This window comes from Ailuropoda melanoleuca, chromosome 2 (genome assembly GCF_002007445.2).
Source record: "Ailuropoda melanoleuca isolate Jingjing chromosome 2, ASM200744v2, whole genome shotgun sequence".
Lineage (NCBI taxonomy): Eukaryota > Metazoa > Chordata > Mammalia > Carnivora > Ursidae > Ailuropoda > Ailuropoda melanoleuca.
Window position 1 is genome coordinate 80,122,841 of NC_048219.1, and position 15,694 is coordinate 80,138,534.

Here is a 15,694-nt window from a genome sequence, read left to right on the forward strand (position 1 = left end):
TACAATTTCAAAACATTGATTCTATTTTTTTTTTTTTTAAGAGTAACAAACATAACATTTATTGAGCAATTTCTAGGTTTTAGGAACTGTGTAAAATGATTTACAGACATTGTCTCATATAATTATCGGCCTGGCAGTCCTACTATTATGTGCATTTTGTATTTCANCCCTGAGCCGAAGGCAGATGCTTAACGACTGAGCCACCCAGGTACCCCCAATTTGGGTATACTTTAAATCTGTTGTTTTTTTCAAAATCTCCCATTGTAGGGCTGCCTGGGTGGCTCAGTCGATTAAGCATCTGACTCTGGATCTCAGCTCAGGTCTTGACCTGAGGGTCATGAATTCGAGCCCCCGCATTGGGTTCCATGCTGGGCGTGGAGCCTACTTTAAAAAAAAAAAAAATCTCCCATTGTATTGAGTGTCGTTAAAAAAACAAGCCACAAACTGGGATACAATTTCAAAACATTGATTCTAGATATAACCCTCAGATGTACTAATCACCAAACAAATAAAAGGCAAACAGGCCTTGAAGCAAAGTTTGTTTCTAAAACATGTCATTCTTTACAAATGAATGGGAGCTTTGGACTTCCATGATTAAACCAACTAATTTCAGAAGCTCTGATATTTAAAAACAAAAGGAAAGAAGCTATTATGATTATGCCCAGGTTTGTTCTAAACTCTAAGAAATCAGTTTTTCAGAGAAGAGCTCTTTTTCTGGCTACCAAACTATCAAAATCTGGACTTGCTAAGGATCATGGGAGCTTTGTTACCAGTGACAGCTGACTCTGGGGGCCACGGCCCCAGATGAGGAGAGTTTATCTCCAGCCAACTCACACTGCGGAGCTGCCCGAGCAGCCCTCCTGCTGCATCCTCCTGCCTCTCTCCCCGCCTCCCTCGCTTTGTCTGTTAGGTTATCTCAGTACTTTGTGTCCTGTATCTATCCTGTCAGTATCTTCGGTGCTGATACGGTGCCTTGGTTATAGTAGACACTCTGTAGATATTTGTTGAAAGAGTACAATGGATGAAAAATACTTATGATGAGAGAATTGTTTTTTTCAAGATTAGCCCCCGGAACTTATTACTGCATAGACAGGATTTGGGACAGATAAAGCAATTCGCAGACAGTGTAATAGTGTAGTTCAGTAAAACAAGAAAAAGTTAACCCTAATAGAGATGGAAAGGCTTTGAAAGTCAAGGGGATCTCTACATTTAGTGAGTCTTAAGCCGTCCATAAATCTGGTTAAGATCTGGAGAGAAGTGAAAAAGGTGTTCTGGGAGAGGGAATGAGATCAGCTGCGTGGGAAAAGCTCATATTAGGGGATAGTGTCTGTTGTGGTTAGCCCTTTACAGGACAGAATCAGATTTAGAAAATGTGGCGTCTGGCGTCTTCTAGGCAACACGTGTTTTCACTTAATTTTAGTCTCACAGAAACCCTTTAAGGGAGGTGGCATTATCCTCACTTACTGATGTAAAACTGAGGCTCCAGGGGACTAGGTCCCTTGCTGGGGTCACTCGGCCTGTGATGGCCTTGTTGGGACCCAGGTCTTTGGTCCTGTAAGCTCAGTCCACGTGCTTCCCACGTCAGGCCCTGGCTGGTGTCTGTCTGGATTGGACTGTTTGGGGAAGCGTATAGGTTCTCAAGGCCTTCTAAGATCGTGTAAGCAACGTGCTAGGAATATTATTTTGTAATTTTAATACAAGATGTATAATTTTAGTGGCTGTTAAGCTAGTAACTTTTTTAAGGAACATAATTTTTCTCTAGCCCCTCTTCCCACTTCTTTTTCTTCCTTTGGTTCTCCTTTGTCCCTCCCTTTGATTTCTCTCTCCTCTCCTCTGTCCCCCATAATTTCATTTTTCAATAATACAAACCTGAACTCGAATTATTATTGGTTCTATTTATTAAAAGATGTGTTCCTCATTTTTATACATTTAAAATTTTTTAAAGTAACAGAATTTTTCAAGGAATGTTCACATTTCTTTCTCAAAGGTGCCACTTTTTTAATCTCCACCTCCGTACAGTCGAGTAGAGAACTTTTCCCTCTCTGAGGGCCTGTCTACCGGAAATCTTTTTTTTTTTAATTTTAACATCTATTTCAACTAACTTCTATCTGAGCACCAAATTACATTATTTTCTAGTCGTCAAATATTTTTTTAAATATTTTTTATTATGTTAGTCACCATACAGTACATCCCTGGTTTCTGATATAAAGTTCCATGATTCATTATCTGCGTATAACACCCAATGCACCATGCAATATGTGTCCTCCTTAATACCCATCACCGGCCTATCCCATTCCCCCACCCCACCCCCCGAAGCCCTCAGTTTGTTTCCCAGAGTCCGTAGTCTCTCATGGTTCTGTCTACCAGAAATCTTAAAGCCGTGGGGGTTCTAGTGTCCTTCTTCGCAATGTGGTTTTAAAACAAACATGACACCTGGTGGCAAATCTGTTCAATTACAAGCTTTATTGCGATTGATTTGTACTAAGAGAGTAAGAAACAGGCTGCTTAGGACAGTGAATTTAAGCCAAAGAATGTGACTGCAATCAATGATAACCTCAGTCATGTTTCACAAGACACACCCAAAGCATTCTGTGAATACTGTCTGCCTTAATTTTCATTTCTCTCATTATCAGCAGGATTTCATACCCAGTATTAACTCACACGTATTTCCTCATGCAAATAATTTTTCTTCAGTCACTTATTAGGGAAATCTGGGTATTGACTTTTGACTCACATATAGACTAGATATAAGCTTTTTTATTAATTATTTGTATATGACTTTTTCCATCCTATTATGTTTATTTTGTTTAAAGATCCTTTTTCTACTATGTTAAATCCATCTATCTCATTTGATAGCCTCCATTTCTTGAAGAGACTCTTTGTTTTGCTGCATATCTATGAAAAAAAAATCTCTTTTCTTTCTCAGAGCTGACTTGACATTTTTTGCAGTGTAGAGAGGGGGGTACAGCCCAGGTAAATCTTCATCCTAAGTACATGAAGACTTTTTTGGCAAGACAGGGAAATAGAGAACTTGAAAAGTAACATTTGTCGCTGGTGTGTAATTGGGTTTTATCTCATTAAATCCTCCCCAGTGCCCCAAGAGGTGGGTGCTGATATTATTTATCCACATTTAACAGGGAGGAAACTGAGACCACCCGGCCAGAGAGAGGTAGACCAGGAGTGAACTACAGACATTAGGACGCCAGAGCCCAGCTTCCTGGCCCCTGTGCTTTGAACTATCTGTGGATACAGTCCTGCACTCACCCCACCCCACCGGCCTCAGTTAAATAATTATTGGGTCATCTTGTGTTATTTCTGGATCATTTTAGTAAGCTCTTATAAATATTTGAGCTTCTTGCAATTTCAGTAGTTTTCCATTGTTCAGTACTTCTCTTTTGAAGCCAGTCCCCTTTGCATGCTTGTCACCTTGAGACAGATTTTAAAATCAGTTATCTTTAATTGGGTCCTTTGCAAAAGTTATACTTGACTCATCTATATTATCTATATTATCCCTTTTTTTTTTTTTAACACTTCCAGTAAACAGCACTTCCAGTAAACAGCAGGGCTACTGAGGCATCTTTTTGTGATCCCGAGTTTTATGCTTTTAGGGAAATCATTTTACATTAAAGCCATGAGCGTAAGCCAGTTATTGGTTTTAAATAAGTATTCATATTCATATATTCTCCAGGCTGCAGTTTTTCAGAGTTTTCATCTCTGAATACTCCAGTTCTCAAATACTCATATACGTGGAGGATGTGTGGGCAACACAAAAAGGAGTGGGCAGTTGTCCCCGGAGGCCCGGAAAGGCTTCAGAGATAAGGACCCACCTGCCTAGACTGCAGAAAACAAATTCAAGATTCCGCTTACACTGGAAAGTACCCTTCAGAGGTGGCTCCTTCAGTTACGGCCCTGTAGTCGCACGAGGATCGTAGAGACCTCACCTCTGGTGGCACTTGGCCTTTGGTGGAAAACTCAGAATCTGATTTGGGATTTCAGGGTGCCCGGATCCTGTTTACTAGTCCTGTAAAACTTTCTCCTGTAGGATTTCTACAGAGTCAATAAAGCTGGCCACTGTCTCTGCCGATGCTGTCCCCTGTCCACTCATCATCGGCCTTAGCACGACAGCACTGGGTGCAAGTCACACATCTGACAAATGAGAGCGGGTCACTCGGCGCGGCTGGCGGCTCTCGAGCTGTCAGAGCCGAAGTGAAGAAGGAAGCGCAGTCTCATGTTGTTCCCGCGAATGTTCCCTCTCTAGGTGGGCGACCAGATTGTCGAAATCAACGGGGAGCCTACCCAAGGCATCACTCATACCCGAGCAATTGAGCTCATTCAGGCCGGTGGAAATAAAGTTCTTCTGCTTTTGAGGCCAGGAACTGGCTTGATACCTGACCACGGTAAGTCCCGTAGCTCATGTGCAGCTGGAAAGTTGCTGGCGTGTCAGGGAGGGGACAGCGGCAGGAAAAGAATCACCTCTGTTGGAAGGGGAGAGAGAGTTTACTGGCTAGTTCAAAGGTAAACTAGTTACACAGCACAGTTACTGTAATATTACAGAACAAGTGGCTTCAGGCATGATTCTTGTTGGGATGGAACACATGACACAGTTTCCACAGAAAACATGTAATTGCTTTTGTAGAGACGCGTGCCTGTAGAAAACAGAGATATCGGAAGCAAGTGATTTAAATGCATGAAAGACATTTGAGATCTCTTCAGATGCTAAGAACTTTAGGCTTTTCTGGTCACTTGTTGAAAACAAGTTACCATGGCCCTCCCTGGAGTCGGGAGCTGGACGTGGGACCGTGTCTGGTCTCCTGTACTGGTCCTCAACTGCCTGGGTTTCTCTGTATGGGTTTTGAAATACCACAGGATTTGAAACTCCATTGTTCAATTGAGTGCACTAGCCTAGAAATAGAGTACCACACCACTAGGACGCGTCCCTTCCAGGTTCCTCCCCACCCCCACCCCCTAGAGTTTTTGAGGGACAAGGATAGACACGACCTCCTGCAGTCCCCTTCCAGCCTATAATTCTCTGTGTGATCTTCCACCATCTGCTTGTAAACCATACGTTCCCAGTGACAGCTTTGCTAACTGCGCTGTGATTTTTTTTTTTTTTTTTTTTTTTTTTACATAGTCCTAGGCTTTTTCTCTTCCTTCTTCAGGTTTGGCTCCTTCCGGTCTGTGCTCCTACGTGAAACCTGAGCAACATTAAGGCTTTCAGGGCTTTTCTTGGTCTTTCCTTAAAAAGACTTGGTAAATTTGCATGTCTTGTAAATCACTTCCTTCTTTTTTTTTTTGTTTAATTAAAAATGATGCTATTAAATACATCTCTTTCTATCTTCTGCACTTTTCAGTTTCCTTTTGACATTAAATTTGACAGTTTAATGCAAGAAAATTATTTACATATGCCCACGAATCTTGTTCTGGCTACCACAAGTTGCGGTCTCCTTTATTAGTGATTTCGGCATTAGCCGTAAGCTATATCCTTTGATAATAGCCAAATTAGTAAGCTTCCTGGACCAAGCAATTTGGTCTGATTTTATTATTTATTTCTTATAAGTTTTTTATTGGGCTTTACTACTTATCGTATATGATGTATAAATTCTTCATATCATGAATTATACATAAATTATTGGAAAAATGTTATTTTGTGTACATTTAACAACCTACAAATACAACCAACTCGAATGAAGTACAGCTGTCATTCTGACCTGCCTTTATCGAGAGAGCTCAGCATCTATACTCAGGCTATTTAAGCAGTTAGTCCAGTTCAAATGGCTGTCAGAGTTCAAAACTTACTGCTCCTATTTGCAATTCTAAAATTTACTGATGTTCCACTCAAATCCCTTCTTGTAGGTGATCGGGATGTTAATCCTGCGTCGTCAAATGTGATTTATGACGAGCTGCCCCCATTTCCCCCATCTTCACATTCTGCTTCCGTACTTGAGGGGTCTCCCGTGCCAGTAACCGAAGAATCTTTCATGAGAGTTCAGATATGTGAAAAGACAGAGGAATTAAAGGATGGTGTGCCTGAAAAGAAAAGCACTTTAAATGAAAATCCGTCTGATAAAAAGCACTCTTTTCTCCAGAAAAATGTGAATAAAAGGGATCCACCCAGCAGCCAGGGACAGAGTGACAAGAAGAATCCCTTTAGAGTAGAGAACGGTGTCACACAAAGAGGTAGATCTGTGAGTCCCAGAAAGCCCACCGGCCGACATGCCGAAGGACCTTCAGACCAGCTTCCCAGTCCTCTGCCAGCTGACCCCAAGAGAAGACCCAGAGACCGATCACTGAGCCCCAGGAAAGGGGACAGTAAGGGGGGTCAGATGGGCACCAGGGCAGGATCTGGACAAGATCACTGCGGAAGAAGCAGAGGATGGTCTTCCAGCCCAAAGAAGCAGCAAAAGACTGAAGGAAGCAAAGGCCGATCGAATGCCGAAGCCAGATTATTAGGGGCTGAGAGTCAGAGGGGAGGGGGCCGTGCGAAGGACGGTGCTGAGCAGATCTCCGAGGGCAGAGAAGAATCGGGTGTTGTCCGGAAAGACACAAAGCAGAGCCAGTCTGGAAAAAACAGAACGAGGTCTCCAGAGAAAAAAAGCAAGAGAATGGATGACAAGTCTCTTCCATCCAAAAAGACTAGTACTGCTGCTAGTAGAGTATTATCTGACAGGGAGAAAGGAAAGAAGGCGACCTTAGGAGAGACGAGTTCCAGCAAAGAGAAGACAGGAGAAAATGCCAGAACCTCAGACAAGAAGCTGAAGCAGGACCCTGAAGAAAGGACGGTTTTAAACAAAATCCAAGCTCCCCGAGGAAAAGAACAAGAGGCAGCCGACAGAAGCCGAGAGAGTGGAGGGTTCCAACCTGAGAGCGCTTCTCCCGTTAAGAAGACACCCATAACTCCAGGGCCCTGGAAGGTGCCCAGTGCGAATAAAGCCGCAGGCACTACTGGTGTGGCCGAGAAACGGCTGTGACCTTTGGCATAAAACAAAGAAAAACAAGCTGTAATCTTTTCTTACTGAAAAGGGGCATTTTTCAAAAAAAAAAAAAAACCCACAAAGTCATTTTTTTAGAAATTCTGAAACACAACACATTCTAATTTGAGCATCTGGTTACCCAGGCTGCATGAAGGGCCTTCAGGATCCCCCCCAGCATGCAGCTGACATGCCTGCTTGGGGGGCCAGCCCATCTCCGTGGGTGTCCCAACACGTGATGCGGGCTGACGTGCTCACTTGATATCTGTGCCAAGTTATCTACTGTGTCATGTCTGTTTTATCCGTCTCACTCAGCTATTTCCACAGGAATGAAAAAACTAGGTTTGGCTCGGAAGTTGATATTCTCATAGCATGCTGCATGTTTATACCGAGAGACACGTTTGAATCCTTGCAGACGAAGGGACTGTTAGCTCATCACTGAAGATGGCAGTTGCCTCTTCTAACAGCTACTGGTGATGGCCCAGGCCCAGTTTAACAATGAAACTCCAAAGCGTCACTACTGAAAGGAAAAACAAAATGTAGTCAAATAAATAGCGACACTTTCTTAGGGTTTTTAATTCGGCTACTTACAATTGGATGTTTAAAAATGAGCTAGTGCTTTCAGCAAAGAAGAGTCGCCCACCTGCTGTATTATCCAACCCTGATGTGGTCTTAGCATCTCAGGTCACCCTTTTCCTTCAGTTTATTTCGTTATGTAGCCAGAAAGAAGCATGTGGACATGTTGCTTCCTGAGGTTCAGAGAAAAACTACCAGGTTTCTATTTATTTCTGGACACTTGGGTTGGACCTCCTGCTACCCGTTCGTTAGTCGTTGCTCCATAGCGTGCACGTGAAGAGCCGAAACGTCGTACGGACTGTGAGGGCCTCGATCACAAAGCGGTTTCACAGGTGAAGGACCAGGCGTCTGGCGGCAGCTGTCCACGCTCAGGTGTTTCGAGGCAGAGCCTGTGTTCAGACCTGCTCAGCAGGAGGACAGCCATGGCGTGGCGGTAGACAGCACTTGCTAGATCTGATTTCGTTTTTAATTTCTAGCTACAGTAACTTATTTAAAACAAAACAAAAAAAAAGGGAGTCTAGACATCTGCTTGGCTTGTACACATTTTCGGAGTTCTTTTTTAAAAGTCTAAGTAAAGATGTTTGTTGGGAGGTAGAGACCATTTTTAGCTCCATAAAAGAGATCCAGGACTTTCAGGCCCCTGCAGCAGCATTCGGTAGCAGCTCTGAATCAAGGAACAATCTCAGAACAAAACCATTTTATAGAGTATTTGAACACACCTGTTCTGTCACACGAGTTCATCTTGTTCTTGTGAAACATGGTACGTCCAGGCCCTGTCCGCTCAGAGTCCGACTGTGAAAGTCTTTAATGTAACAACTGAAGCAGCCCTTGTAGCTGAGACATGCTCCCCAGAGTGAGATTTCTGAAACCCCCTTTCATCCAGAACTATATTTACCCACCTATTGTAACTACTTGAATAGAGAAAAATTAGGAGGCTTGATACATGCTAAGGATTTAGCACCACAGAAATGATTTATTTTCCCTATAGTCCACAATTAATTAGTGATAAAAATCCTATTTTTATTGTTAACTGTGACATAACTTGGATGTCATATGTTGTCAGTCTGATGTGGCTCTTTTCTTTCTAAGTAACCTGTCACTGTACTGATTCTATACTGACTTAGCAATGTGGCCTTGGAATGCTAAGCAAAATATGGATGTGCTGGTTGTAAATGTTTATATATTGTACAGTACCTTTATATATACACTTGAGGTTCTGATTAGAGAAAGAGATCTGTAAATCGCTCGTTATTTTTTATATAGATATTAAAAAACAAAAACTGTTTACGGCCTGCATTTCTTTTACTGTCAGGCTTATTTAATGTTGCTTTCTCTTTAGGGAGCTAATTCCTATCACAGTCTGAGTCCTCAAATAGATTTTGTTCCTCCAAGAGATGAATGTTCAAAATCCTACAATCAGGGGAGATCCATAATGATGACTTTACCTGTATAGCTTCCTTTTATCTGTATGTAAACCTTGAAATTGGTTTATCATTATGCCTGTTCATTGTAAAGAAAATAGCTTTGCATAATTTGCTACCCCCCTTCAAAATCTTTTCCTATACTGTCAGAGAGAAAAGGACTTGTCTTATTGGAAGTTCAGTGAGTAGACCTTTCTAATGGAGAGAGTAGTGTAAACCCAACAGTAAATTATTTCATTTACTAAAGGTTACACTTACTTTCAGAATGAAGTGTTTTGACTTAGGTTTTGGGCATTAATAATGATACCAAATATTAAATGAAACCCATTTCACAACATGGTTATTTTACTCTTGTGGGTAAAAAATTCCTACCATTGCATGAACTCACACTAAAAATTAAACCCATTCCCCAAGTTCCCAAGCCCCACAGTGGAGATGCATGTCATGGCAAAGGCTGTAGAAAGTGGCAGCAAAATAGTTTGGGAATTCTGGGATGCTACTGCATTGTCTTGCTACATACAGATGAGAGACTGAGATCGTTAGTTACATCAAATTTTATAGACCAAGGAGCTGTTGAACAGCATCAACTATTTCAGAAGTCTCAGACACAAAAGCATTTGGCTTTTTAGTTCCACATCAAAGTATCTTGGGTTTTTCCTTTAAATTGATATTCCCACGTAGAAAAAGCCAAATGCTTTTAAACACATGTACAAATGAATTTCGTGGAAATATGTCCGACATTCAAAGAGAATAGAGTTTTAAAACAAGGAATATTCAAATTAGTGAAAACGTGTTAAGAGTCTAATGACCTGCTTAGTCCATAAGTTGCCTCTACGGAACACTGGTATAAACACGGACCTTTGCACAAAATGTGACGTGCCAGTCTGGTATGAAGAACACATCAGAGCAACTTTCAACATCCTCATGACATGTTCCAATGCCTAAGCACGTCTGTGTGTGTTAAACATACCATCTGTTTGTGTAGGCAGCTCTCTACTGGTCATGCTCTTAAGGTTGATCAGTAATACGACTGGTTTAAAGCGTGCCCTAATTATTACATGAAATCTGTAATCTTTGCTTTAGTTGACTGAATTAGTTTAAGAGAGCCACTAACTTGGATCTGTTTTCATTGTTGCTCTGCAAGAGGGCCTTACGGGCTCTTTCTCGTTTACGTTAAAAATACGAAAACATAGCCAAGTGCTTTAGCTTAGCCTAAACCTATAATTTTGACAGAGAATCCTTTGGAAATTTGTCTATTTCACAACGTTTGCATTAAAGCCAAACAGAACTATTATTAGCAAATACACAAAGCAAGAGGCTTATTTTGTCCTTAATAAACGACAATCATTTGTTACCTTGAGTAATACCTTATTACAGCTTACATGCTCAGGCATGCTGCAGGAAAGGTAGGGCATTATTGCACATTTGTGAAATTCAAACTTCATTATTCAAGATGGGCACCAATAACTGCAAGAAGCAAAGGATTACTTTAAATGATTAAACTAGTCAATACATGTATACATGAGATTAACTTGAATGAATTTCTCCATAATCCCAAATCACCTGCCATATTGGGAGTCAGACCCATTTGGCCCACTATGAGTGTATAAATCTAAAACATTTCAGAAGTGAATGTAATTTGGAAGAGTGTTATTTTTACAGTGCCGAAGTCCACTTACTTATAAATACATTGAACCAAAAATACAAACCCCCATAAGCTTATACCCTGTGAGGCACTATGGGATTTAGCAGGATTTTTCTACATGTCTCTGAAAGTCAGGAAACCATATGCCAGTTAGGCAAGTATTTAGTTATTCAACTATACAAAGTATTTGGCTTATATTATACATTAGCTATAATTTACATATTTAGGAAATTTCAGGTTGTACCTCCGTAGCAATTTTAAGAGGGATAATTTTTCCTGATACAAATTATTAAGTGAACAGGTATTTCTCTTAACCTCCTATGGTTATTACTATTCCAATTAAATGTATAAATGGACTAATCTAGCCCTGTTTTTACATCTTAGTTTAGTTTCTCGTTAACAGCTAAATATTACCAAAGTATATTATATCTCACTCTTATTTGGGGATCAAAACAAAAGTCCAAGTTCTGGGGCAACTGGGTGGCCAGTCAGTTGAGCATCTGACTCTTGATTTCAACTCATGATGTCAGGGTCATGGGGTCGGGCCCTGCATCAGGCTCTGCTCTCAGCACAGAGTCTGTTTGTCCCTCTCCCTCTCCTCCTTCCCCTACTCACACCCTCTCTATCTCTAAAATAAATAAAATCTTTAAAAAAAAAAAAGCCCAAGTTCCTAGAAATTATACAGAGATAAATGAAGCACTGAGGGTAGGAGAACCATGAAGTTACAACTCTCCCGTCCTAACAGAAAATAAGCTGCATGAATGGTAAGTTACTTGAGGTCTACTCATTCATTCTACACATTTATATGGAGGACCTATTATGGGATCAGGTACTGTTTTCCATTCTGGGGACCTATGGCGTGAACAAAAAGTCCCTGCCTTAAGGGACTCACACTCTAGTCGGGGGGACAGAAACAAATAGGCAAAAAATAAGAGAGGGGAAGCTGCAGAGTAGGAAGATCATCCCTTCCATGTACACACCAAGGCTGCAACGACATATAGTGCAACTCACTTTGAGAATGACCTGATGATTAGCAAAAATCTCTTCCACTGCTAAAGATACAGAGACAACACCACATCGGGAAAGGTACGTAAAGGGCAAGTAAGGAGCCAAACCCTTGGCAGGGTGACCCACAGGTGAGAGGAATAGTACATGCACAGATGTCTTCCTTAGGGAGGGAAGGGTTCAAACCCCACATCAGGTGCTCCTGCCCCAGCCCTGGGAATCTGTTCTGGGAAAATAAGCCACTTCCCACCCTGCCCCATAACATCTCTCTTTGAAACTCTAGGAACTTTGAAAATCAGCAGGGCTTAACTAAGAGAAAGCCAGAGGGCTATAGGAAATGAAAACTCTGCTCTTAAAGGGTCCTCACATTATAGAAGTCCCAGAAAAAGAGAAAAGAACAGAAACAATACCTGAAAACTTTCCCAACCTGGGGAAGGAAACACACGTCCAGGTTTTAACTGCATCCAGGAAGCATAGAGAGTCCCAAACTGCTTGAACACAAAGAGGTCTACACCAAGACAAATAATAATTAAAATGTCAAAAATTAAAGAGAGATAAATCTTAAAAGCAGCAAGAAAGGATGGGAAGATGGTGGTGGAGTAGGAGGACCCTAGGCTCACCTCATCCCATGAATACAACTAGATAATTATCATATCATCCTAAATACCCCAGAAATCAATCTGAAGGCTGGCAGAACAAACCACAACTAAAGGTAGAAAAGAGGCCACATTGAAGAAGGTAGGGAGTATGAAGAGGCAGCTTGGGAGAGAAACTGATCGTGGCCACTGCGGTCACAGAGAAGGGCAGGAGACAAACTAGCACGCAGGGGCGTGCATGGGGAAAACAAATTCCCATAGCAATTATCTTGGTAAGTGGGAGGGCCCAAATTTTGTGAGTTCTTACAACCAGCGGGGCCTAAAGCCTGGAGTTTAAAGGTTGTGTGCTTGGCTCAGGGAGAGCTCAGAGGACATCGGGCTGCTCTTGGAGAAAAGCCAGGGCAAACAGCCAGTGGACATGCAATGTGGACACAACGATCTGAAGAGCACCTGAAGCACACAATGGGGAGGTTAGTTGTTTGTCTTGGACTGTGTCCCAGAGAGGCAGCATTCATGGAGAGACCCCTCTGGGAAAAAAGGATCTCTCCTCCACACCTCAGCATAAGCCTAGGGCCACCTGCAGGACCCAGCACAGTGCCAACACTCACTACCTAACTGCCTAGACCAAGCCTTGCCCACCCCCATTCTTCGGCAGAACCATCCCTACCAATTCAGCTTCCCTCAGTCACAGCATGGCAGGCCCTCTCCCTCAAAACACTGGCCCAAACCCCTGCCCACACCACGTCTCCCCACCTGGGAGTTTTGCAGAGCCTCAGTTCTGGTGGCAGTGGCAACAGGTTTCATTTCACAAGCAGACCGGAGCACAGCTAGTTAAAACTCACCACTTTTCAGGCCAGGGACCAACACTGCCCACAATAGCATAAGAGAGCCTCTGCAGGTGACTGGCCTGAAGGATAAAGTGGCCAAGACACAACAGCAGAGCATACAGGGCACACATTAGAGACACTCCCAGAAGCACCACACCCTGGGGAAGAGGGTATGATACACTGCAGGACACTACAGGACCTCTTCATAAAGCCATTACCCTCAAGAACAGGGGATGTAGCTGGCATTCATAACACAGAGAAACAAGGCACAAAGACTTAGATAAAATGAGAAGACAGAAGAATTTGTCTCAAATGAAAGGAAAGGGCAAGGCTGTGGCCTGAGATATAAGCCAAACACACATAAGTAACATGCCTGATGGAGAATTTAAAGCAATGATCATAAAGGTACTTGCTGGACTTGAGAAGAGAAAGGAGGACACCAGTGAGAATACAGATATAAGGAAAAATATAGCAGAGATAAAGTGCTCAATAAACAAAGTGAGAAAATGCTTGATGGAATGAACAGTAAGATGGAAGAAACAGGAACAAATTAGTAACCTAGAAGACAGAGTAATGGAAAGTAATCAAGCTGAACAAAGAGAGAAAAAGAATCATGCAAAATTAGAATAACTTAGGGAACTCAGTAATTCCATCAAATGTAACATTTGTATTATAGGAATTCCAGAAGAAGAAGAGAAAGAAAAAAAGAGGGTAAAGAATTTATTTGAAGAATAGCTAAAAACTTCCCTAATCTGGGAAGGAAACAGATATCCAGATCTAGGAGGCACAGAGAACCCCCAACAAAATCAACAAAAGCAGATCCACACCAAGACATAATGTAATTAAAATAACAACATATAGCAATAAGAAAAAATATTAAAAAGAGCAAGACAAAAGAAGTCAGTAACTTAGAAGGGAAACACCATAAGGCTATCAGTGGTTTTTTCAGCAGACACTTTCCAAGCCAGAAAGGAGTGGCATGATATATTCAAATTGCTCAATGGGAACAACTGGCAGCCAAGAATACTCTACCCAGCAAGGCTATCATTCAGAATAGGAGGAGAGATAAAGAGTTTCCCAGACAAACAAAAATTAAAGGAGTTTGTGACCAGTAAACCAGCTCTGCAACAAATACTAAAGGGGACTATTTGAGTTAAAAGGAAAGAGGAGAAATGAGAGTATGAGATAGAATGCACTAAAGTAGTAAAAATGAACATTTCAGTAAAAAATCAGTTAAGGAACCCACAAAATAAAAGGATGCAAAATATGACACCATATACCTAAAACATAGGGAGGCAGGGAGTAAAGAATGGGTTCAGACTGAAACAACCATCAACTTAATATAGACTCCTATATACAAAAGAGGTTACATACAAACCTAATGGTAACCATATATCAAAAACCACTAATAAACATGCAAAATAAAGAGAAAGAAATCCCAATATATCACTAAAGAAAACCAGCAAACTATGAAAGGGAGAAAGAAACACAAGAAAGAATCGGAGAAAATCTTCAGAAGCAACCAAAAAACAAATAAAATGGCAATAAATACACATTTATCAATAATTACTTTGAATGTAAATGGACTCAACACTGCAATCAGAAGACACAGGGTGACAGAATGGATAAAAAAATAAGACCCATCTATATGCTGCCTTTAAGAGACTCATTTTAGACCTAAAGTCACCTGCAGATTGAAAGCAAGGGGATAGAGAAGCATCTATCATGCAAATGGATCAAAAGAAAGCCTGAGTAGCAGTACTTATATCAGACAAAATAGACTTTAAAACAAAGACTGTAACAAGAGACAAAGAAGGACACTATATGACAATGAACAGGATAATTCAACAAGAAGATGTAACAATTGTAAATATTTATGCACCCCACATAGAACCACCCAAATACATAAAATCGTTAATAACAAACCTAAAAGAACTAAGTAATATTACAATAATAGTAGGGGACTTCGACACCCCACTTACATCAATGGACAGATCATCTAAACAGAAAATCAACAAGGAAACAATGGCTTTGAATGACACCCTGGAACAAATGGACTTAACAGATATATTCAGAACATTCCATACTAAAACAGCAGAATACACATTCTTTTCAAGTGCACATGGAACATTCTCCAGAACAGATTACATATTAAGCCACAAAACAGACCTCAAAAATTCAAAAAGATCAACATCATATCATGCATCTTTTCTGACCACAACGCTATGAAACTAGAAATCAACCACAAGAAAAAATCTGGAAAGAGCACAAATACATGGATGTTAAATAACATGCTACTAAAGAATGAATGGATCAACCAGGAAATAAAAGAAGAAATTTAGAAGTACACAGAAACAAATGAAAATGAAAACACAATGGTTCAAAACCTTCGGGATGCTGCAAAAGCGATTCTAAGAGGGAAGTTTATAGCAATACAGGCCTACTTCAAGAAGCAAGAGCAACAAACAAAGCCTAAAACAACAGGAGGAAGGAAACAATAAAGATTAGAGCGGAAACAATAAAGATTAGAGCAGAAATAAATGATAGGGAAACTAAAACAAACAAACAAAAACACACACAATAAGATCAAGGAAACCAGGAGCTGGTTCTTTGAAAAAAAATCAATAAAATCGATAAACCTTTTGCCAGACTTATC

General features: G+C 41.0%; 2 protein-coding genes across 34 annotated transcripts in view; one reads left to right on the forward strand and one right to left on the reverse strand.

Annotated features, from left to right (window-relative positions):
• The window catches only part of MAGI3 (membrane associated guanylate kinase, WW and PDZ domain containing 3), a 242,410-nt gene extending 235,332 nt beyond the window's left edge, over window positions 1–7,078 (forward strand). Inside the window, exons 20-21 of the mRNA XM_002918254.4 lie at window positions 4,259–4,397; window positions 5,854–7,078. Coding sequence (XP_002918300.1) covers window positions 4,259–4,397; window positions 5,854–6,968 — 1,254 coding nt within the window. The 3' untranslated portion in view covers window positions 6,969–7,078. The remainder of the gene's footprint in view (window positions 1–4,258; window positions 4,398–5,853) is intronic.
• Window positions 2,445–15,694, reverse strand: part of PHTF1 (putative homeodomain transcription factor 1) — a 70,797-nt gene continuing 57,547 nt past the window's right edge. For 7 of the 33 annotated variants that reach the window (XR_004623380.1, XR_004623375.1, XR_004623358.1 and 4 more), the window contains 4 exons: window positions 7,227–10,432; window positions 6,859–6,969; window positions 5,797–6,027; window positions 2,445–4,646 (listed from right to left, as the gene is read on the reverse strand). The gene's annotated coding sequence lies outside the window, so the exon portion shown is untranslated. Of the gene's footprint in view, window positions 4,647–5,796; window positions 6,028–6,858; window positions 6,970–7,226; window positions 10,433–12,025; window positions 12,124–15,694 lie in introns of all 33 variants that reach the window. The other 26 variants (XR_004623386.1, XR_004623369.1, XR_004623384.1 and 23 more) reach the window with 18 other exon arrangements.